This window comes from Clupea harengus, chromosome 8 (genome assembly GCF_900700415.2).
Source record: "Clupea harengus chromosome 8, Ch_v2.0.2, whole genome shotgun sequence".
NCBI classification, from domain to species: domain Eukaryota; kingdom Metazoa; phylum Chordata; class Actinopteri; order Clupeiformes; family Clupeidae; genus Clupea; species Clupea harengus.
In genome coordinates, this window is record NC_045159.1 from 14941372 (window position 1) to 14966816 (window position 25445).

Sequence of the window (25445 nt, forward strand, 5' to 3'; positions counted from 1 at the left end):
GAGAGACACTGTGTGGTGGATCAGATGCTGATGAAAAGGTAAGCGGGATGTTGAGCCTATTTTAGTTTCGCTTCTCTCCTCTCGCCTGTCCTGTCCTTCTCACATTTGTGTTCACTGATACCACTGTAACAAACTGCTGTTTCCATGGAAACTGGCAAAGGGAGCAACACAATTTCTATCGAATGAGGCGAGCTGATGCCCATATAAAGGTGCTCCTTCCTTCCAGACAGGAAACACAGCATAGACACCTGTCCAAACAAGTCGTTTCCTGTGTCTGACCAAGTCTGCAACACAATTTACTCAAGAACAAACTGAATCAGAATTATTTCATAAATTAGTCAGAGGAGTAGCTACTCCTTGTCATTTTTGGTCACTGATTATGAACACTTAAACCTAGGTTAAAGGATTTGTATGTATGTATGTATTATGGATCAGTAGTAATGCGGCTAGATGTTTTAGGTTTTGGAAGGTTGCCATAGGATGCTTTTACAGGAGGTTACTGCTGAGGTGAGAGATCATGTCTGATCCCTGATTGTGATGAATAAACACTAATCTCTGACTGGGCATTGGAGTTGTGCTTAGAACTGCTTGTTCTAATCCTGTGCACACTCACTACCACAGATACTACCACTTTACCCACATGCTCTTACAGGATACTATGACTGTCCCAGCTACCTCTCCTGTAGCTATGTCTCAGGTATGTGTCTCTGCACCCATACTGTGTTGAACGTCCATATTTAAAACAGCAGTGCTATGCATCATACATGCATGCGTTCCATGAGGTAAATTCTAACCTTAAATTCCTGTTTGCTGCTTGCATGCAGTCAATTCTAACCCGTCCTGTTCCCTGCTTGCATGCAGTCAATTCTGACCCGTCCTGTTCGCTGCTTGCATGCAGTCAATTCTAACCCGTCCTGTTTGCTGCTTGCATGCGGTCAATTCTAACCCGTCCTGTTCCCTGCTTGCATGCAGTCAATTCTAACCCGTCCTGTTCGCTGCTTGCATGCAGTCAATTCTGACCCGTCCTGTTCGCTGCTTGCACGAGAGTGAAAATATCCTTCAGGGCTGTTTCATGGTGAGACACCCCCCCCCACAACCGCCCATGCCCCCCACTCCCAGAACACAGGCTCCACCCGCCACTGCCGGCCCTCAGTCAGTCAGAGATAAGAGAGGAGGAGGGAACAGGAGTGATCCCCTCATCCCCTCTGGATTAGGGTTGAAGCAGCGGCCCCTGCTGCCCAAGCCTCTCTGATTGGTGAAGACAGGACGAAATCCCTGTGTCCTGACAAGACAGATGGGGATGGGGTAAATAACCTCTTACTGGACCAACAGACCGAACGACTAACCAGGACGCTGCATGGAAGAGGATATCCCCTGTGTGAAGCCTTGACAGTTTTGTCCTATCTCCCCAGAACATGCACCACTGGCCCCTGTGAATGTGACAGCCATCCAAAGTGGCTTTAAATCTTGTCCCGTCCTAAAGTATTTGCCAACCAAACATATGAGGGCTATTGTTGCAATGAGACACCTGTATTGCATGCTACTTGAGATGCTAACATAAAAGGCTGTTTGGGAGATTTTGTTTCCTCAAGTCTGACCTAAATAAGGGGGAAAGGGAGGAGATGTTTCTAACTACTGAAGACATCAATCTAGACTTTGTTTTTGTGTTTAATATCTCAGGAAAGGCTCCAAATGCATATGAAACACAACACATACACAGTAATACGGTTCACAACGAGCACACAACACATGAAAAATTCACAGGATGAAGCTTGGATGGAATGAGAGAAAAACTAAATTACAAACAATACAAATTAAACAAACTTAATACTTTAACAGGGCATCCTACAGAGATTTAGAAAACAAAATGGCCGTACTACTCAGCAGAAATGACAAAGAAGAGACGGACAAACATCACAACATGAATTAAAGAATAAGAAAAAAACAGAGTGAACAGAAATGAGATATGGGAAATTTTGTACAGACTGACAGTGAAACTGTAAGACTGACAAAGAATGAGAATCATCACACTGTTAACTGGGTAAATGAATGGGACACAGGGTGACATTTTTAGAAGACTTGAAGCTACGTACAGATGAGAAACCAATTCAGTTTTTAAGAACTTAATGACATAGGTTGCCTTGACAGTGCTGCATCAAAATGATCTGTGCCAATGATGAGGAGAAACCGTTTAGACCAGGGTGATGCTTCTCATGACAGTAGATGTTATTTGGATGAATGTGAAATACTGTACATGCAAGTTCACAAATACACCACGTGCATGAGAAAACATCGTCACCTCCCACCACACAAACATTTACAAAAGCAAACAAGCAAACAAACAAACAAACAAAGCATATACATACAGAAGAAAACCATTTACAAAAATCAATTTGACTCAACTGGACTCCACAGCACAACATGCGACCAAACAGACACTGATGAAGCTAAAAAGCATGAAAAGAGCATGCAACTCATCAGGCGTGACCGCCACCGGGGCTAACTATTAATGGCCCGCATGGTCAAAGAGTTAGAGATGAGGGGAGAGGTTAAGAGACATCCCACTGACATCCACATTGTGTGGACGTCTGGATGCTCTTTAAATGAAATGATGGCAGAGGTGCAATTGAATGAAAATAAAATGCATTTCTTTTCATGATCACTGACTTGGAATGCGCTTAACCCTGTTTCTCTCTGCACATGAAGAAAGGGGGGAGGGAGAGTTAAGAGTTAACTCTGTAGTGTGTATTTGTGTGAGTGTGTGTGTGTGTGTGTGTGTGTGTGTGTGTGTGTGTGTGTGTGTGTGTGTGTGTGTGTCCGTGTGTACATGTGTCTGTGTGTATGCGTATGGGTGTGTGTGTGTGTGTGTTTGTGTAAGAGAGAGAGACAGAGAAAGAGCCTTAGGCTACATGGCCAGCAAATATATATATACTGAGGAGAATACTAAAGATTCTCTTCTCGTCTTGTTAATGTGTTTAAGTGGGTCACACTATGAGCATGTATGGAAGCCTTTCTCAGCATGCCTGAATCCATGTTGGGGCTTCAGGATGAGGATAATGACCCATGAATAATGAACCAGATATGGTGATGTTAAATCATTCAAATCCTGGCTAAATGTTGAGAAAACAGATTCATTTCAGATACAAATGGTCCACGGCCAATAAACATAAATTTGGATGACGCTATGATGAAATGAATATGCATTCTATATGAGGGAGGTACCTGGAAATATCTATTACACTGAGGTATGCTGGCAGGGGGGAAATGATAGGCTCTTCTCCCAGTTTCCAGTGCCAAGAGTAACTTTAGGGGCTTCACCCACAACTCCCTAGTTTTCCAAGTCTATTGATCCCTTGCCCATGCCTATGCAGCCCCTCCTAACAAGGTTACTGGGTAATCAGTAACGGAAAATGGGCAGACTTGGAAATACTGAATTCTGAATGAGGACATACATTTGGTTTCAGCTCTCCATGGTATGAGACAACGCCTCCAAAGGATCTGCCTAGAGGACATAAAACTCGCTCAGCAGGAGGCAGGACCCCTCCCACCCCGATGTGCTCTTGCTAGCTCTCTACTCCGTGACGAGTCCCTAAACATCATTAGAAACGAGCAGTTAGGGAACATACGTTGAAGCCATCATGATCCCCCCCCCAAACAACGCAAACGTTTTTGTCAACCTGTTCAAGTGTTCAGGTGTCTTTATGACGAGGACACAGCAAAAACACTCATCTCAGACCTCAGCAGCACTCAGAACCTGAGCTTCCCAGAAATCACATGGAAAAATACATCTCACTCACGTGAGAGATATTCCCCTTCCCCCCATTCACAGATTGGAAGTAGGGTTTTCTCTCAACCAACCCCCCCCCCCCTCCCCTTTTCTCCTCCTTGTCTTCAAAGTGCGACCCACTTATGTGGCAGATGGTTGAAAAGCTACTATGGTGCCTCTGCCTTGGACTGATATGAATGTTCCAAATTCAGACTCACGGAGGGATCAGACATGAGAAGAGTGAGAGGAGGGAGTGCAGCGATCTTCCCTCAGAATAGAAATCATGACGGGGCTTGCCAACAGCCTTCTTTCTAAGATCACTGCACATCATCTTTGTCACCTGGACTGGTGTGGCCTTTGAGGGGATGTCCTCAATGGGGCTGCGTTTATACTTCCTGGATAAGAGCTCTAAGATTCTTCTGAAATTTGTCAAGGGAAGTTTTCCTTTTTTGCTATGAAAAAACACGTACATGCTAGTTCCTCCTAATGACTCCTCTGCCGAAGTTTATGGTCTCATCTTCAACACGGGGGTCAGTTTTCTTTTCCTACACCCCAAATATTGTGAAAAGTGACAGAGAACCATTTGATTCCACAGAGAACGAACTCAGAGAACAGAGCTCTCTCAGTCTCTCAGGAACAACATTAACTGACTAAGCCCATCCAATGCATGGCATGATAGAGGATATGAACAGGAGTTACACAGCAGTATAAACATAGAACAACTTGTTTTACATTATTTAGCAGTGCCTAAAAATAACAAAACCCCTTCTGAAATGCCAATGCCTTGCTTCCTGTCTTCTCAGGGCACTGCTTTTTGATGCAGAGATAAGTTCCCAAAAGGAAGGAATCTGAATACTGAATACTGATGTCTCAGTTCTCTTTGGGGTGTTAGAGGAGGTGGGGTGGGGGTATAATCTGTCTATCTGGCAACATCAGGCCAGAGAGTACTTTGTGTCTGACCTGGAATAACATGAAAGATTCCAGGTCAGTCTAATCCTCCATGTTGCCTGAGGGTGGCATCTTCCAATTAATTCTCACCCGGGTCAATCATGGCACACTTCACAAGCGGCAAGCGTTAAATCAAATGCCACACAAATGTTTTTTTCCTCGCGGCTCCAGCTTTGGCACTGCCAGCCATTAAATCCACTGGCCGTGGTGTGAGTGCCAAGTGTTAAATCTACTGTATGGGGAGCTGGAGGCCTAGAGCCCAGAGGATGAGGTCATAGCAGACAAACAAAGCGAAAGGAAGGGCATGAGCAAAAACAGGCTCACGGCTAAAACAAATCACGAACAGCCACCGACAAGAATCGAGATTGGGGCCGGACTTTTCCGGTTAACATTCGACGCTTCCACAATTAAACCTCTCCCCATCATAAGTCTCAAAGGCGGGATTAGGGGATTGCTTTGATGTAGTCACACGACCATAGGCCTGCATTCTTAAACACACTCTTACACACAGCGTCTCGAACGAAAAGAAAACCGCTGGTGGTTGCAGAGATATCCCATCATCCCTGGCGAGTTGCATGCTCATTTCTTGTCTTTTTCTCTCTTTTTTTTTGGTAGCTTTAATTCACACAGACGTTTTCGCTAGCACATCTCTAGCAATAAAAGCACGTTACACTCTGCTTGTACATAACAACAAATCTAGCAAAAGGCAGTGGGCACTCTCAATCCCTTGCGTTTGGGGCTCTCGAACACGATGGCGGCATCGGAACGGAGAGAGAGAGAGAGCCGTCCAGTGCAGCTGCCTCGGCCCAGTCAGTGGTCAGTCACCCCATTCTCAGACTCTAAGGTATTTTTCTGGGGATTACTCAAATGGTCTTCCAACATGCTAATTCCTCTATCAGAACTCGAGGGACTTTAAGCTGTGCTTTCAATGATGACCTTGTCCGTGTCCTGAGAAGACAGAAGTGGGGGGGAGGTGTTATAAAGCAGAAGGGCCTTGAGAGAGTGTCTAGGGGGGGAAAGGGTTGGCTTGTAGGCATTGGGGACTAGCAGAGGAGGGCAACACACAAGTGGGTTGTGTGTGTGAATCTGTGAATGTGTTAAGAGAGGAAGACGAATGTGAGAAAGAGATGAACAAGAAGGGGGGGTGGAGAGAAAGAGAGGCAGAGCGAAAGGGACAGAGAGAGAGAGAGAGAGAGAGAGAGAGAGAGGGAGAGTGAAAGAGAGATGATCACAGTGCTATGACAATCTTACCTTGCGTTTTATCAGGCTGGCTTGGCTGATTGGTGAGGGGCTGGGAGATTTCACAGAATGAGGCGTCGTCGACACTGGACTTGCTGAAGTCCCATTCACTGAGAACAAGAGAGAAGCACTGGCATTGGTAACAAACCGAGACTGAATGGGAGAGATTACAGCCTGCAACAGCCACCCTCACACTGAGAGGAATTCATTGAAACTGAGGAGGAGAGGAATGAAGAGGACATGGAGGAGGAGGAGGAGGAGGAGGATGGAAAAAATAGCCCACAGTCTACTGAATCCAAAAGCACACTTCTGGAGCTGGCCCTTTATGTACAATGTAACAGACCCACACTGCTCTTTTCAGGCACTGATACTGAATCTTCCTGTACACAATGGCAATAGCCTATTATATATCTGTAGCAGCTGGTTAACTTGTCCAAACTGTTTTGTTTTTTATACAGTGCCAATATCTGCAGGTGAGGATAAATTATTCCAAATGAATCCTCCAACAAGCAACATCCAGTTTAGACACACACACACAGGCATACACACACTTTGAATTTCAAAGCTAAGGTCTGTAGGACAAATAATAATCATAACACTCATCATTATCAACAACCATGATGATGAATTTATGACGGGAGAAATCTGTTACTCGTCTAGAATATTTCTATGACCATCATCAGATTGCGCGATGCCACGATAAATATCAGTTGCCAATAAAACTCGCGGGTATAAATCCGTTTCCAATGCTGAACTTAGCGGTGACTCTCAGGACCGGCAGGGTAAAATAATTGACAAAATACATGTTTTACACAGCAGCGTGCTTCTCGCCGTATAGTTATAGGTTTGATTGATCCAAGAGTAGAACATTGATTTATTTTAACGATATGTCCTACCTTCGTATTGCAGCATGGCGAAGACACAGTGCTAGTCCAAGACACTCAGAAACAGTGATGGTACCCTATCGTTCGGAAGCGCTGGATCCAATAGTGCTCGTAATGAATGAGAGCGAAGAGCAAGCAGGCAGTAAGTACTACGCGCTGTCATAGGCAGGCAGGCTTCTTGCGTAGCCGCTGACGTCTGCCTGAGCCTGTGCGCTACAGTAGTGGGAGGCGCAGCTGCCGATAACAGAGTCGAGAATATTTTTTCGTGTGAGGCATATGAAACAAAGCATTTTCCGAGTGAGGCGCTGCCAAAATTTCGTCATTGAGTACTGGTGTCGATCAAAGTAAATATGGGTCCTGGTCAACACTGAGGGGACCTCATAATACTGATAACACATACAATTTAGTGTGTGAACAAATCACCATGTGGTGAGTATTCACCTGCTAAATACTACAGAACACAGAACATATTGATCCAAACAGACAACAGCCTGTAGTGAATTCATATAACTTAAGCAATGATCACATTGCTTTATTTATAGGTGTTCATGTTAATAGAAAGGATGAAGAACAATGTTAGGATGATGTTAATAGAAGGGGTTAATCAGTCAAGCAAAAAAAAAGTGGAGGGGGTGCAGTGGATCCATACATTCAACACCATGCACCATCAATGACGGGAAAGGCAGTGTATGCTGGCGTACAGTATATGACAGGCAGATGACTAAGGGGATCATGCCTACCCCTCAGTTGAGCCAGAGTAGGGGTGGTATTAGGCCGTGACCGGAAAACAGGGTGGACTGTGACAGAGTGTGTGGCGTTAGGTAGTGACACTGACGTAAAAAGGCAACATGGCACTTGGGGCGAAGTGTCTTTCATGCTGTAACATTTGGACCAGAAGTCATTGTGTGTCATGTGAGTGTGCAAGTGTGACTGTGAGTGAGAGAGACAGTATGAGAGAGAGAGAGAGAGAGAGAGAGAGAGAGATGAAGAACTCTATATCACACCATCTGTAGCTCCCTGATATATGTATTCTGTGTGATGCATTTGTAGGGAGTTAAAAGGGCCACTGTAGTCCTTTTTTGGGGTCTGTGAGTTTTTAATACACAACCCAATCCTTTACACATTGGGTTACTTGTACCTTTTTAAGGGACACAGCTGCACACACACACACACACACACACACACACACACACACACACACACACACACACACACACACACACACACACACACACACACACACACACACACACACACACACGTAGATCATAAATAATAAGTCAATCTGTTAAAGAATGAATAAAGAATGTAACAAATGTCAGTAACTGTCCCTGTCTGGGTCAAGGAAAACAGAAAACAAAAGCCAAGCACCATCAGGCAGGAAGGGAGAACAGAGCCCCGTCCGGATAGTCTTATTGAGTGAAATGACCCGGACGTATCTAAGTGGCTGTCATGATAAGAGCTGGTCAAATTCTTGAAATGCTTAGGAAAGGTGCTGCAATGCTTCCTTTCGTATCTCCTTTAGCATAGGGGAGACACCACAATTACTTGCAGCAGCAACAACAACCCAATCAACATCGGATCAACGTGACCCACGTCAATAACATCCGCCTTCGCCTAATCATTAGCCTAGTGAAAGAGCGGTCGGATTCTCTTATCACCATGGTTGACTTTTTCTAAGTCCTTATGAATTCTACTTCACATCCTTCCTTGACCTCATGGAGTTTTCCATCGAGGTCAAGGAAAGGTGGTTCTGTAAAGACGAAAAGACCTTAGCATCAACTCACCTGCTACAGAGAGAGGGAGCAAGAGCACAGGATCACACAATGGATGAGGCAGAGGAAGGCCAGGCAGTCTGCCACACAACCTGAACACAGGTTTGCACTGAGGCTACACAAGGCTCTACATTCAGCTACACTTAGCAACAGTGATAAAACCAGTCATCAAGGTTACCCTTGCGTATCTAATAGTGCTTCCCTGTTTTATAGTGTAATTACAGGATGGAGGCCAACTGAGCCCTCCAGTTCACAACCCTGTACTTCTTTGGATTTAAGTCCATATTATCCTTGAAGGATAATAAAATGGGAATGGGAAATGGGAATATTATCCTTGAAGAATAAATATGGATTTAAATGCAAATAAATTGTGAGACCTGCAGAGGAAGGTTAATATTCATATACAGACTTTAGTCACATCTGTATGAAGTTCTCTATTCAATAAGTTACCTATTGCACCTGGCTCCTCAGAAGCTAGCATACATTCATTTACTTTGTCTTACTCTCAGTGGGAAAAAAAACAAGAAGATGAGAATGCACTCAGTAAGAGAAAAGACCTCTGGCTTTACTGGTTGTGTTAGTTCTGTCAAATTAGAGCCAACAGCATGGGAACTACCAGACAGACTGAAACTGACAGACTATCCCTTTGAAGTAAGTTCATTTGAATTTGTGCCCATAGTCTTTCCCATTTTATAACAAAAAAGAAAATACCTTGAAAGTACTAGCTCTGGATTTCTGATGTCTCTTCCAAATGAATAGCTCAACTGGTGCTCCACTGGTGCAAACTCAAACACAGACCCTGAGGCACTCAGACCCTGGAGAAAAATCCAGATGATTGATCATCCCATCTCTCATCGCCCAGGGGGGCCGATGGCCAATCTCTGAGTTTTTGGTTGACCTGCTGCAGCCCCTTCACCAGATTCCTGATGCCCAGTAGCTGGAGCAGAGCCGGGCGGCTGGAGCTAGGGCCCGTATTGATGGCTCTGAAGCACACCCATTCCCCTGAATCACTGGCATGTAATTAAACAGCACTAACCGTGTCAGAAGGCTCCCCAGAGCACTCGAGAGATAGTGAGAGGGAGAGGCTGTAATGGAAACAGCCCACGCTATCTGAGGTTGCATGGAAAACATGCGAACCCACACACATACATACTAAAAGAGATGCACACACAAACACGCATACACACACATGGACATACACACACACACACACACACACCCATACGCATACACACAGACACATGCACACACGGACACACATACACATACACATACACATACACATACACATACACATACACATACACTTAGACACACAAACACACACAAAGACACACAAACATTGCATGTGTCTTCAGTGGCTTTAGAGGCAGCTTGCTGTTGTGTAACAGGCTCAGCTGGAGGAAAGTGTCAGAGTGGGACGGTGTATGGGGGTGGGTGGGGGTCACCTGTGTGAGCAGAGGGTATAGCCGCACACCAGGTGCCTTCTGCTATTCCACTGGACTAAAGACCACAGTGTCCCAGTGTCCACAGCAGACTGTTGTGATTCAACTGTCCACAGGGATTCAGTAAGTCCTTGTGTGACATGAGTGCCTCTCCAGTGATGGCAGAGTGGAGAGCCGTGTTGGCCAACAACATGGCAGCTTATAAAACAGCACTCAGCACTTCGTGTGAAGCTATCGATTGGAAGCGCTGGTGTCATGGAGGAGCTCATATTTAATGAAATTTCTATTTAAGGAACATCTGTGTGACATGCTTCATAGGGATTAGAAGGCAGAAGAGCGCTTGCAGAAAGAGAGAGAGAGAGAGAGCGAGAGCAAGAGAGAGAAAGAGAGAGAGAGAAATTATTTAAGGCGGATAGCAATTTTTTCATCCTGAGAATTTCTTCTTCTAGTTGTGATCCACACATTTTAATGGAACTCCTTATGGAGGAACTTTAATCCCTTTAAGGTTTAGAGTCAGTGGCTAGAGCAGCAGCTTCTGCTAACACATGCATAATCTGTATATGCAACTCATCACAATACACCACATCTCCATTTACAAGTGTGAATATCACAGATGATTGCACATAAACTTTCTCTCAGGAAAACAAAACGAAACACACTTTCCATATGGGGCCCATACGTTTGTTCCACAAAGTATTCCTATATAAGTACTGAATAATACATCTTATCAATAATCTTTTCGAAAGTGGGACGATTCTTTGAGAGCGCATCCAAAAACAGTTCAATCAACTTGTTGGTAAACACATTTATACTGCTGCCCTGACATCTAGCACACCTGAGAGTCTGCAGTGGCGGTGATGGAGTTAGCTGAGGAAGAAGAAAAGAAAGGAGAGGCTGACTGGTGACCTCATGCGTAAAGGAAGTCCAGGTTTGACAGGAGGTGACCACAGTTTCTCATTACAGTCTCCATCCCCGAAAAGCATTTGTCTGGGTCACAAAGAGAGCTCATTTGCATTCCTCGTAATTAGACTTTGAGGCTATTCTGATTCATGCCTTATCTTTAGTCTGGGCAGCGTGTCTGCCAATACTGGGCGCCACAATTCTATGGACTGAATAGTACCTGAGAAGAAAAAAAAGGTTCTCAGGTGATTGCAATTACATTACCATGGGTTGTTTAATTTAATGGCACTGAAATATTACCTATTTTAAATCACAGCATAGATGTTTAGATGTTTGTTATTGTTTATTGTTTTGAACCACAGAGGGGTTTGTTATCACCAACCAAAAACAGCTCTGAGTGTTCCAACAAATAATAATGAAAAAAAAAAGCACGCACAATCAGTCATTTAGAGGAGATGTGTGGTACGCTTCCAGTCACCACTCTTATGTGGGCCTGCGTGGGAGATCTACAGCACCACATCAATGAAATAAATAAATAAAAATCGTACAAATCAATTTGCTGAAGTTAGCCTGACCAGCAGAAACACTGCTGTGAGTGGTGTTACATAAACAACATTATTAAATAGCACTCATAGTCAGACAGACCAGACAAGCTTTCAGGGCATAAACAGAAGGGTAGTAAAGAGACAGACACTCTCCTTATACCTCTGCATATTCAGAGGCAAGTGGTCAATAAAGTCCCGCTCCACTTACTATGTTAATCAATACAGCATTTGGATGGCTAAAGTGGTATCACAGTATGAAAAAAAGTTCTGTAAAGAGAGCTATCACTTATGACAATGGTAATATATGAGAGATGGCCTCCTTTTGAGATAAACTATACAATGGTACCTGCACAGCAGCATGGGGCTGTCAGACTGATGTCAGATCAGCGTTCACTGGTCTCACAGTCTGGAAATGCTCAAGAGAAAAGAGCATGTTAGGACAGATATCTATATCTGGCAATCAGTGTGCTGTGGGGAGCTGTGGGGAGTGGGTAGGCGATTAAGTGCTTTAATTTGAAATCCAACTACAATGATCAATAATGAGGAAGTTAGGAAAGATACCACATTCGGATCTGTTTTTCAGAACATTTCAGAAATGTGGATAAATTCTTCCGAAACTCACCAAAAGGTCACATATTGGCCTTACAAAATGAAAAGAAATATATGTCATGTTTGTCTCTGTATTGGCTGTTGTAAGATTGGTTTACTAACTCTTTTAGCTTCACATTGTCATGAGTTCAGACTGACATATATAACATTACATATAGCTATCTACACTAGCCAATTCACACCTAGTATCTCAATCTCTGACTAAATAAAGGTTTGCTCTTCGGTTACTGTGGATATGGCACACTCTTAGATTTGATTGATTTCGATGCCATGGCATTATAATCAACTCATATCCGCATGTCACTAAGCAATTTTGGATTTGGGTGAATTCCAGCACGTCAAACATCGTTCCTTATTTCTGCCGTTGCAAACCTGGGGGATTTGCAGAGACTGAAGAGACTTCTTCTGCTATGCTGTTCAGTCATAAACTTGAGAAACTAGGCAACTGACACTTCTATCTGCTGCATCCTCTTGTGTCTGCTACACAGGAGACAGGAAATACAGACACAGGCATAATGCTGTTTCATAACTGCCTTTCTGACAAGCACTGATACTTGTGTTTTTTTTAATGATTTCTAGGTCATAGAGGTTAGGAAGACTGGGTGAAAGCTTATCATATAAAAACATACATGTAACCTTAAGACCACCACTGTCAGATAATGCACATAGTGTGCTGGTGTCAAACACTGATAATATGCCACACATGCAAGCATCTTACGTAACGACAGATTTAAAATAACTAGACATGCAAGACACACCTTACAGTGCTATCTGTACTGCCACTGGAACTGGCTCACGTACAAATGACTGTTGTCTAGCAGTACTAATTGTGTTGCCAAGTAATTATAATGTGATGGATTTTAACAGGACACATTCATGATTTTGCAATCCCTTAGTAAGGTGTGAAAAGTTTATGACATTCGTCATCAGGGAGATTTGCAGAAAACATTACCCTGCTTCTGTTGCTCAGCAACTTGAGAACCAAATCAACTGACAAGTCTGTCTGATGAGTCCACCACAGATGAGAAGTGTCAGACACCTTCTTCTTTCTGCTAAAGCACATTTTATTGAGAGGTTACCACATTTTATTTACAGGTTATTGAGAACACTATACCATGTACTGAAATAAAGCTTTCCTGTAAAGTCGTTGACCAAATCAATCCGTCTGCTAGCAGCTATAGTCTTTACGTCCCACAGTACAGCCTCCTCACACTAGCCAGCGTAGAAAAGGGACGCAACACCTCCGCTCTGGACATGGAGGGCCTCTGGCAACCTATCTGCACTCTGGACATAATGTGATGGAAAAAAGTCTGCGCACACAGTGTTACTCCCTTACAAGCGTTTATTTATCAGACATTTTTCATCACGGTTTGGATCTACCTTGTCCTGCACCTGGGAGGTGCAGACTGATTTAGCCCTTTATGAACATTGGACATACTCATTCATTTCTGTAGAAGTGGGTCATATGTGGGAGAGGGAGAGACATAGAGTGTGAGCCTTAAACTGTGGTGGTATGAGAGTGGGGGGAGAAGCTCATAAGAAGAGCTAATGTGTCAGGCAGTGTAAGTGAAGGTTAAATCATTCGTTAATCCATATCTGTCCTTAACTCATCTACTTGCCTCAGACTATAAATCCTGGCTGTCATAACCAAATGTTTTTAATAAGGTCTCCTATAACCTAAAGGGCTTCTCAACCTTTTATATCTGTTGTGATGAGCACTGTTTCTATGGTACATATGCAAAGAATCTTACACAACAGCAATGTGAAAATAACCTGACATTTATTATGACACACCCTACAGCACTCCATCACCTACAATGTCACTCCATTTTTGACTCCAATGACATAAGAAGGTATTGTCAACCTGCATTAGTGGCATTCACTGGTAATTACATTCTGAGGATGCACACTTACCCCAAGCACAATCCACCACATATGAGGAGCAACAACCGATAGCATAAACATACTGTTCAGGGCTGCTAATTCAGCTATGAATGAACGCTGCCATATACTCTATCACATGCACCCCAGAGGGGCTGTTCCAAACATCAGGCATGCAGAGTGTGTGTGTGAGCAGGTCTGGGAGATTTGTGATCTGTCTGGGTTGCTCACACACCACACTCAAACGCAGGAAGATGCACACACACTGTTTGACATTGTTTGTGGAGTCTGCCGACAGAAAGGGGTCTGATGAGATACTAAAGAGAACAAACCAAGCCAAAGACTGTTGCTGCCAAACAGGAACTCGGAGCCATATATGGGCATCGCTATTGTCTCCAAGGCATGCCTTCCCTGGACTGAATCTCCATAGCAACCAAGAAGACTTGCCTCCCCACCCAAACAGCAGTTACATCTTCCATAATAAGATCAGCAAACTGACAGCATGATGTCAATCTTTCAGACCTTCCTTAACTCTGATTTCTTAGGGTATGACAAAAATATGGCTTTGAAGTATAGAAAGAAAAGGTTTTGCCACGGTTTCAATTTGTCCAATTTCTCTCTAGGTGCATTCTTTAGGAATACTAGTCCATTGTTGTGTGTTATTAAACCACAATGGTATAAGCAAAAGGCAATACCAAAGCTGCATAGAATGCAATACAATGCTCGAATAGCAACGTCATTAGTAGTAGCAGAATATAGCAGAGCATCTGTTGTATAACTGTTCCCTTTTGATGTTCTGTAGTAAGTATCCTTCAACAGCATGGATTAACTATAGATATCTACAGTACATATACAAATGCAGGCTCAAGGTCATGATGAAACATCTCACTCTCTTGTATGTGATATACAGCAGTTGGTTTGGATCTACAAGACTCTGGAACCACCTTCTTCACCTCCACTTCCTTTCTCTCTCTCTCTCTCTCTCTCTCTCTCTCTCTCTGTCACACACACACACACACACACACACACACACATTACCACCATATTCAACACATTGTCACCTCCACTAATAACATCTGAATGAGCATAATTCTCACATTTCTTCATAGACTGGCTCATTTGAGTCCACATAATCATCGCAAATCCATGGCATTTGATTCCTGCTGCCTCCCTATTATGCTAATGTTTTCACCAATAAGCATCAAAGAGAACAGACGCTGACTCCATTACTCATGTGCTTCAGTATGAAGTAAGGCAGAAGACTACGCCCTGACCTGAAGCTTTTATGTTCAGTAACGGACACAAATCAATCAGAGCAATTTGAGTGAATCAATCAGAGAATCAATCAATTGTCTTACTGCATGATACACATGCATGTCAAACGCACACACACACAGCTCATGTTTGAAAGGGGGTGATGGGCAGAGAACGTCACCGCTGAATAAACATGCAGCGTTGCCGTGGCAGCCACGGCGGTCTTACCTGAGCCGGAGGTGGACTGGCTTCGGAGGGACAGGCCGACACTCCTGGCTTTCACCACCCTGGTCTCTGTGGGTGACACAACAGACAGAATTCACCTGCACATAACGTCCATATAAAAATATTAAATATTAAAGCCGCAGTAAGTACGTTTTGGTCGAACAGACCCACAAAAAACCTTACAAACACCAACAACAGCACAGTTGACACTGATAAAAGGGTTGTTAGCATTTTAACTTCTGTCTTTTGGCAATGTAGGATGTGAAAGCTTTTCTTAAATTTTCCGTTTGGTGGTATGGAAGTCAACCGGAAGTTTATAGTTTTTAGTGTTAGCATTTTAACACATCCTGGTTCCATAGAAAAGAATCGGCAAAAATACAAGCAGAAGAAAAAACCTAGGTTAACAACTTAGTGAGATAAAATGTAGTTATCAGTTGGTCTTTTGTAAACAACTGTTGTCTTGTCTCGATAATAATAAAGATGTTGCTACCGATATGCTAAAGCAGAAAAAGAATGGCCTACTAGAAATGGCATATTTCACCTCAACAGCCAATCACATTACACCCCTCCCTTGAAGCATAGTGTTGATTGGCTGGAATAGTTCACATCTCAGTCCAAGCCACTTTGGTTTTCCCCCATTTACAGAGCCAGGTCTGTGCACGGACACTGGATTTTTTTGTGCATGTACACAGGAGGGACAGCTAGACGAACTCATTACAGTCAAGGACTGCACCTTCAAAAGCACTGTTTTGTCTGTTCAGTGTCAAAAGAAGTTGTGTTGTGGTAGCTAAGTAATCTTGTCGTTCATGCACCAAACAAGAGGCATATAAGAAAATAAACTTCACTCATGAATCAGTAGATCAATGAAATAAAAATAGGTCAGTATTGCTGACAAATAACTGGAGCACTTCCTGAAAATAAGCCTCTTTGAATGAAAGGTTTCACATTTACCTTCACATTTATTAAACCATTCACAGACATGATCAATTTACAGAAAATCCAAATAAAACATATTAAATGCAGACATTAGGGCATTTAAACTCAACATATAGCACAAAAGTAGCCTTTCACAATTCATTTGAATGCAAGGTGATCTCTGCATCTCTAAAACATGGTTGGTTGGTTTGAAACTTTCAAAAATGCGGGCTAGTGACTGCAAATATTTAAAGTTCTAGATGGATTATCTGCACTATAGGCACTCAAATTGCTTTTTTAAATTCCTAAAAATATTCATTTTAGGAGGACTGAGTGGCCCCTTGGCGCACTGCAAACTCCTCAGAACGTGTTCTGCTTGAGAGTTCAGTTTCATTATCCATAATGACAGTTGTGTCTCTGCAGGTCTACAGGGCTATATGAGAGAGCGGCTTTCAAGCCGATCAGTCTCCTTGTTTGTGTTTATAACTGCCTGCAAGTGAAGAAATTAATTTAGATTAACGCACATTAAAGTACGGACACCATGCCAGACAGCAATGTCACAGACAATTAAGAATGTCATCTTGACAGCCAGAAAGCAGTTTGCCACTGAAGAAGAACACCACCATTTACCTTCCTCTGTTTCACAGAGGACTATAGTGACAATGATATATGATGCCTGAATACTTTAGTTAAAGCAGTTACCCTTACGGGCATTGAAGTGTATTCACACATCTTTATAGCATACTTCTAATGCTAAGAATAAACCTTAACTGTAATCATACATCCATGATCATAAGAGGCTAGGAAAATTAGTCTTGTTATGAAAATGAGTCACTGTTGTTGCAGTGTTACAGAATAAATGTGAATACATATTTTATTGACTCATAACACAACATTGGTGTTCATCATAATACACATTTGTAAATGATACTTTACTTATTTAACATTGTCAGCCAAATTATCACTAATCAACATCATTCATTTAAGAGGAGGCATACGATAAAGAATGACTGTATGAATATGTTTTTAAACCATTGTGAATACTACATTTAAAATGGATACCTGCTTTAATAAAGTGCTACCACTATAATCACTGTCACTGAAACAAGCACTTCAGTTAAAAGTAAATGAATTTAATTTATTAATGAAATCCCTGCCTGGATGCTGACCTCAGAAGAGGTAGAAGCAACTTGCTGTGATGGGCTACCCCTCTACCTCAGTTTAAAATTGCCCATGGGGTAAAACTGCTTCGTTACTGGCTGCTGTACTGGTTAAAAATAGGCCCAACATCAGCATGCATCATCCACTCTCCTCATTAAGGATCTCATGAGCTGATTAGTTCCTGTTAGTCTCTCTCCCACTGCTTTCTGATAGCCCCCATCCTCTCCAGGGTTAAGTCTGATATGAATGACATCACCCCACCAGATTAATATGAATCTTCTATCATTGCCATGCTCATACTGAACTGAACATTCTCTTTTACATTGATTTGTTCATTGTACTTGAATATGTACTGCATTCACTGCACAGTTTAACTATTGGATTGCATTTCATTCTTCTTAATGCACTCAAATGCTATCTAATTTGAGGTGAGCACCAAGCACTGAAACAGAGTAAGTGTGTTGGTTCGGACAGGATATGGAATCCTGCACATGGATAGGAGAGTTGTCGAGTAAACACTAGCAGCAGATGTAATTTAAAACATAGTCAAAAAGATACTCTCCATCCTAAACAAGCAATGGCATATACAAGACTAGACCATACAGTGGTACAGTGTAAGGTTTAGTCAATCTGGACCTACATATGATGTAGTTTGTTAAAAATTAGGAAATGATTGAACTAAAGATATGAAAATCTTTATGGATATAGAGTACGTAACTGGGGGAAAAGACTGGGGAAACTGCACTTGAACTGGATAAAACCTCTGCCAAGCTATGTTCTGGATACAAGGACAGCAGACTTTTAGTCCCACTAGCCCTTCTTGCAAAGCAAAACCAGGAAGCGTAACATGCAGATGGGAATTCAGGCAGGTCTGGAAATACAAAGACTTCTGTCGACAATTTAGCTAAATGCAATTTAGCAAATTTAGCTAATGGTTCATTTACTTTTGGGAGCGGATTCAAGGAATGCAGTTTCCACATAGGTGAAGCAGTGGGTTTGTGTGGCTGAGACACTGCCGGGGCTGAGACAGAGAGAAACGCAGACACTCACCCAAGCCTTTGAGAGACAGACAGAAAATGGAGGCAGCACTGGGTGAGAGACAGCTGAACACTTGGCATTTGAAAAGGGCCTGTGAGGAGCCCTGCGGGGGTTAAGCACTCCTCACTTTGACAACGGAAGAATAAAATGCTCATTTCCACCCCTTTTTCTTGCTTCTAATGAAGAGGCGGGTTACGTGCAACATGAACTTGACTGTGCACAGTCGACAGGAGGTGCCACACAGACAGACAGACACTTTGGCGATAAACAAACGTGACAGCTTTGTTTAGCCGTGTGGCTTTTGTCTCGACACCCACATGTGGTGGCGGGGCTTATGACAAGATGTCAGAGACTGTCATTTCAACCTCCCCACCCCCCCACCCTCGTTGTGTGAGCTACATGTGTCTTCTGGGCAGTCGTTCTATGTGGATCATATTTGTGAAAGTGTTCCATGCAGAGTTCATGTGTCAATTAGTGTGACACTGAGACTTCTTTTGGTTGTAAATATGGAAAAGAGAAGAATTAAGTTACATTTTATGGCTTTCTAAACATAACACTTGAATTTGGGAGAACTATTGATTGGATGACTACTATCTTAGTGGATGAAAATGGAAACAGGATAAATAGAAGACAGGACAGTGGGACACTATCCTCAAAGTCAACGTCTGTCTTACCATGCTGGTCCAACAGAAGGTCATCCTGATGGCGGAACCTCTCGGAGCCACATGCGAGGAAGACATCCTCCTCCCCAAAGAAGTCCTGAAGGCATGTGACCTGAGACAGGGACACGGAGGAAGGACAAGTCAATGGCAGACTGGATCAGGACCCGTGACTCAAAAACACACTTAGTATTCCAGACTGAGCAACTTCTTGTGTCCTTTGGCCCCTCTGACAACTAAAGGCTGTTACCCTGAATTGAGAGATAAAAAGATTATATTGCCAGAGATTAGGTAATAGGGGAACTGTATTTATACTTGACTAAGACTATGGTTTGGTTTTTGACATCAGTAATACATTATACACAACATAAAACTAATACGAACATGAAACATGAATATGAAAACCAACTTCACCAGAAACAAATATGGAGGTAAATATGTTGTAATTACTGACATTCCCAACCTCTTTGACTACAGTATTGGCAATTATCCCTGAAATATGACATAGTACTGTTCATAAGTTTACAAAAAGCATTTGCACATGCTCAAGAAAAAAGTCGAGCAACCCATCACAGGCTTTCAAGAAATGAAGCCACTAAAGAGGCAGCCATACAACCAAATTACACAATCAATTGATAACTCTAATGTAACGGCCACCTCAAACATCGAGAATAAGATGGCAGGAGGCATCCAACAGCCTACTATGCTGGCACCGGCCTCTGAAGGGCCACGGGCAGCACACATGCCCACGGCCAGAGGCGAAAGAGGGAGAACGTGCAACGGGTGGCGCGTGTTGAAACGAGGAGCCACTATAGCAAAATGGCTCACGTCCAGAGTGACCCAACTGAGATACTCCTTTGTGCGCAGTGACACACTGATTAACACGGTTTCGCTTAATAACAAACCAGAGCTTGAATGTCAGTGTTAAAGTCTTTTATAATTGATGTGAGTGATATTATGCAACTTCCAACCTTTATGCAACGCAATGCAACATGCAAGGTTTGTTTTACGTATCTGCTCTTCTGTGCACTGCGCATCATATTTCCTATGCACACAGACATGTCTTAGTATGTTGCTCAGAGAATGGCTGAATCTGGGCTGGATGTGGCCCTCGTGAGGCCCAGGTCCACGCCACATCAGCGCTGCATCCACCCAGAGGCTCTTTGGTTATTCTCCTTCCCACTTTGCAAGTAAGTCTTTAAAATATACTTCTATTCCTCCTTATTTGCCCCTAAAATCATGCCCATTTACTCATTGCTGGCTATCAAAAACCCCTTACTTAGAAACAGGCTCCCTTCATTTTCTCCCATTTCCTCCTTAAACTGTTTAATTACCCTAAATTATACTTTACTGATTAACCCCATGAACATGTCATTGAAGGCATCGTTCAGGGCGTCATTCACTGTTTTCCAGGGGTGGAAAGTAATTATTTCAAGGATCGTTTCACTGGTTAAGGGGAAATTAGCATTTTACCCCATTAAGAGCCTGAATCCAATCTTAAGAACCTAAATGCAAAAACCTATTTAACTTTCCCCCACAAAAATAAGGACATTTGAGAGGCCTCACAACGTAATTCTTTAAGAAACCATTGTGATCTGTGTGTCAAAAAATAGTGACATTTCTCTCTCTCTCTCTCTCTCTTTCTCTGTGTGTGTGTGTGTCTGTGTGTGTGTGTCTGTGTGTGGTGTGTTGGTCCTCACGTTCCTGACTTGTCGTATCCTATCTCCGACATATCTGTCGACCATCAAATTCCCCTGCATGTGGACGACAACATTTAGATCAGCTCATTAAGGGAGTCCTTGAGATTAATGAGGGTGTGAAGGAAGGATTTCAAAGAGGCTTGACAATCTATCCCTTCGATCCCTTCATGTCTCTGGAGACAAAAAGACTGGGGAGGTCAGTCAGTTCAGTGTTTCAGATCTGTCACCACAGGCAATTTGCAATGCCTTTTAACATCAGTATGTGTGCTTGTGTGCTCCCTGAGACACATGACCTTGATGTTGTAAGAACCTTGCTTTATTAGCAGAGCTACGGTAACACAACGGAACATTTTGAATATGATTTCCTGACCATGGATGACCATCTTTCATTGTTCCTGCTTCCCAAGTATAGCGTGGTCTTTAAACATGTGAAACCCACAATGAGGACCATCAAGATCTGGGTGGAAGGTGCTGACTCTGACAGGAGTGTGTTAGCTGCCCAGGCCACCACATACGCATATACCAACTCTGTCCTGGATCACATAAACAAGGGTGTGGACAGAGTGACATGCAAACACAAATAAAAGCTTTCCCCAATCAGAAACCCTGGATGAATGGAGAGGTTCACCTCCTGCTCAAAGCCACAGATACAGCCCTCAGGTCCAGAGGAAAGCGCATGTGGCAAGGCTCACAGACCATCACAGACTCTAAACCACCCAGCACTGTGCCCCATCCAACTCCACCGCCCTCCCTGACGAGCTCAACTTACCTCTACACTTGCTTTGACCAAGGAAACAAGGTCACCCTCAAATCTTCATATATCGACTGCTTATTATTGCACAAGCTGAATCGCTCACATTGTTCAGATTACTATTATTCAAATGTATTAATTAATTCATTCATTCATTAATTAATGATTCAATTTATTTCAAATTCAAATCATTTTACATTGTACAACCAACTGTACATTTTAATCTATACTGTACATACAACCCTTGTACATATATACTCCCCTGTCCACTTCACATCTATGTACTGTATAACATAAACATATAATAATCTGTACTTATGTTCACCACTGTCAATAACACTGAACATACTGTAAGATAGTGCCCTCCACAATTATTGGCATCCCTAGTGAATATGAGCAAAACAGGCTATGAAAAAATATGTCTTTGCTGTTTATCCTCTTGGTTTTTCACTCAGAATATTCACAAAAATCTTACCTTTTCATTGAAGTAAATTATTGAAAGAAAAAAAAAACTGTTGACATTAAATAAATATTTTTCCCCAAAACATGTGTGCCACAATTATTGGCACCCCTTTATTTAATGTTTTGTGCAGCCTCCCTTTGCCAAGATAACAGCTCTGAGTCTTCTCCTATAATGCGTGATGAGGTTGGTGAACACATGGCACGGGATCTGAGACCATTCCTACATGCAGTATCTCTCCAGATCCTTCAGATTCTGAGGTCAACGTTTGTAGACTCGGCTTCAGCTCATCCCACAGATTTTCTATGGGGTTTAGGTCGGGGGACTGTGATGGCCATGGCAAAACCTTTATTCTGCGGTCGGTGAACCATTTTTGTGTTGATTTTGAGGTGTGCTTCGGATCATTGTCCTGCTGGAAGGTCCAACCACGGCCCGTTTCAAGCTTACTGGAGGGGGCTGTTAGGTTTTCATTTAATATCTGCTGGTATTTGATGGAGTCCATGATACCATGTATCCTAACAAGATGTCCAGGGCCTTTGGAAGAAAAACAGCCCCACAACATCAAAGATCCGCCACCATACTTCACATTGGGTATGAGGTGCTTTTCTGTATGGCTATCTTTCTGTCTACGCCAAACCCACCTTTGATGTTTTTTGCCAAAAAGCTTTATTTTGGTCTCATCTGACCATATAACTCGGTCCCATTGAAAGTCTGACTAACATTTGGCGAACTGTAGGCGCTTTAGTTTGTTGTTGATTGACAGCAGAGGCTTTTTTCTGGCAACCCTCCAAAACAACTTGTGGTGATGTAGGTGGCGTCTGATGGTAGTTTTGGAGACTTTCTGACCCCAAGACTCAACTAATCTCTGCAATTCTCCAGCTGTGATCCTTGGAGATTATTTTGCCAGTCAAGCCATCTTCCTCACGGTGCGTGGGGGCAATGTACAGATAGGTCCTCTTTCAGGCTGATTCTTAACATCTCCTGTCGCTTTAAACTTCTTAATTATTGCAATGACAGTGGAAATGGGTATTTTCAACTGTTTAGAGATTTTCTTGTGTCCATTTCTTGATTTGTGCAGCTCAACAACTTTTCGTCACACATCGTCACTGTGTTCTTGGGTCTTTCCCATAGTGATGAATGACCAATGGAATTTGGCCTGCGTCACCTCATATTTGTACGCCAGTGGAACAGGAAGTCATGGTTGACCTCTTAAGAGTTCCTTATCAAACAGGTGAACTTAAAAATGTAAAACATGACTGGATATATACTTCAGTTAGATTTTAATTATAAGATTTTTCTAGGGGTGCCAATAATTGTGGCACACAGGTTTTGGGGAAAAATATTTATTTAATGTCAACAGTATTTTTTCTTTCAATAATTTTACTTCAATGAAAAGGTAAGATTTTTGTGAATATTTTGAGTGAAAGACCAAGAGGATAACCAGCAAAGACATATTTTTTTATAGCCTGTTTTGCTCATATTCACTAGGGGTGCCAATAATTGTGGAGGGCACTGTAGCATCACTTATACTGTAGTACTTACTTACCTGCTCAGTATTCTTTTGCACTTCTAGTTAGATGCTAACTGTATTCACTGGCTTTGTGCTCTGCACACTGACAATAAACTTGAATCTAATCTAATCTAATCTTTTCAGGCAACACAACATTACTACGCTTCTGCTCAAGACAAAGACATGGCTAATTGACTGACAAGCTAGCATCTCACTCCAAACTCTAACTCCTGAAGAACTTTGCAGAGCACTGCTGGGCGCTCCTGAATGTGCTTCCGTCTAATTATGAACAATGAGTTCGCAAAGTAAACAAGTTCTTCACAGGAATATAAAATGAGATACAAGCATGCCGCTTACATAAGTCCACAAACACACAAAAAAAAATGTTTGCAAAAGAGTTCATTTTTCTTTTTTTCCATTTGCAAGGAGAATGTATTTCACTTTCATAATGTAATTGTGAAAACCCCAAGGAATGAGTTGCTTAATTAGTTTTGAGGGAGCGCACATTTCTCCCTCCTCCTAGAAGCTTTGTGCCTAGCTTTTCATGTGCAACAAAACAGATGCTTTTTGTCTTTGGGGGTTTTAATTCATAAGATTCTGCAGAGCAACCCAGTAACTTAGCCTGTAGGGCTGCCTGGAAGAGTTGCCTGTGTGATCATGTAACATACGGGTTTTCAAATGAAATTCTTCAGCTGGAACAGCCTGTTTTTCTTGGGAGACAGGCTTCAAACTCAGTGAGTGGAGGTAGAGCAAGAAAAGCGAAACTTGAAAAAAGTGACTTAAGTGACGATAAGAAGAAAAGACACTATTTTATCTATTTCAGTCTTTCGAGTAGGTGGAGACAGTTAGCTATGGGTATGCGAGGGCTTGTGTTGCAGGAGGAGTCAAATGGCTGATGGAGCAACAGGAGTCAAAGACCTGCAAGGCATAACCAACGTAGCTCCAACACACCTAACCCATCCAAGCCAGGACCAGTGCCTTCGTACTATAACCCACTATAATCACAGTAGGTTTACATACGCATAGCACACTTTGTATGTCCTCAAAAAGACAGATATAAAGAAAGTCAGATACATAGACAGATAGAGAAAGGGGAGAGAGAGAAAGCAGAGAGAGGATGAAAACAAGACAACGGTACAACTGTCCTGACAATTGTTCTTCCCAGGAAACAAAAAAAAAGTGCCTTTGATGTCATGAGCGCAAGAACGAAATGAACTCCGTTATGCAACAGCAGTGTTTAGAAGTCTGCTGTCACTCCAAGCAGAGCACAGCAAAAAAGGATGCAAAGCCGTATCAGCTGGGGAGAGTTCAAAAGGATGAGTGAATAGAACATGAACACCCATTTCCAATGCTCTTTCCCCAACACTGATGAGGCCGTGCCCAAGCTAGTTGTTCCTGATATAATTCATGCACACTAAACCTCAGCGCTCGGCATGTCTGAATAAAAATCCAGACAAATGACTCAGAGAGCGGAAGCTTACCAAAAAAAAGGTTTCTACATCATACGGAATTTGGGTTCATGCTTATTATGAAGAGAGCTTGCCCATACGTGTTTTCAATGGAATGCAACTTCTGGCTTAATTAGTAAATGTAAATGCATCTGTACCAAAGCATATTGTTGGCACTGCCCATGTAAGGATCTAAATGTAAATGAGGGCTCAGACATCCAAGAATAGACACACATGTATGTAAATAAACAAATAGTGCATGTCTTCCACAATTCACTGTGTATTAGCAGGCTGCAACTCTGAGTTTTTTTTTATCAAGATCCTGAGCCTTT

General features: G+C 42.6%; 1 protein-coding gene across 1 annotated transcript in view; it reads right to left on the reverse strand.

Annotated features, from left to right (window-relative positions):
• LOC105896198 (serine/threonine-protein kinase DCLK1) overlaps window positions 1–25445 on the reverse strand; it is a 48131-nt gene that overhangs the window by 9645 nt on the left and 13041 nt on the right. The window contains exons 4-6 of the mRNA XM_031572031.2: window positions 19260–19359; window positions 15475–15540; window positions 5966–6063 (exon numbers count right to left, since the gene is read on the reverse strand). Coding sequence (XP_031427891.1) covers window positions 5966–6063; window positions 15475–15540; window positions 19260–19359 — 264 coding nt within the window. The remainder of the gene's footprint in view (window positions 1–5965; window positions 6064–15474; window positions 15541–19259; window positions 19360–25445) is intronic.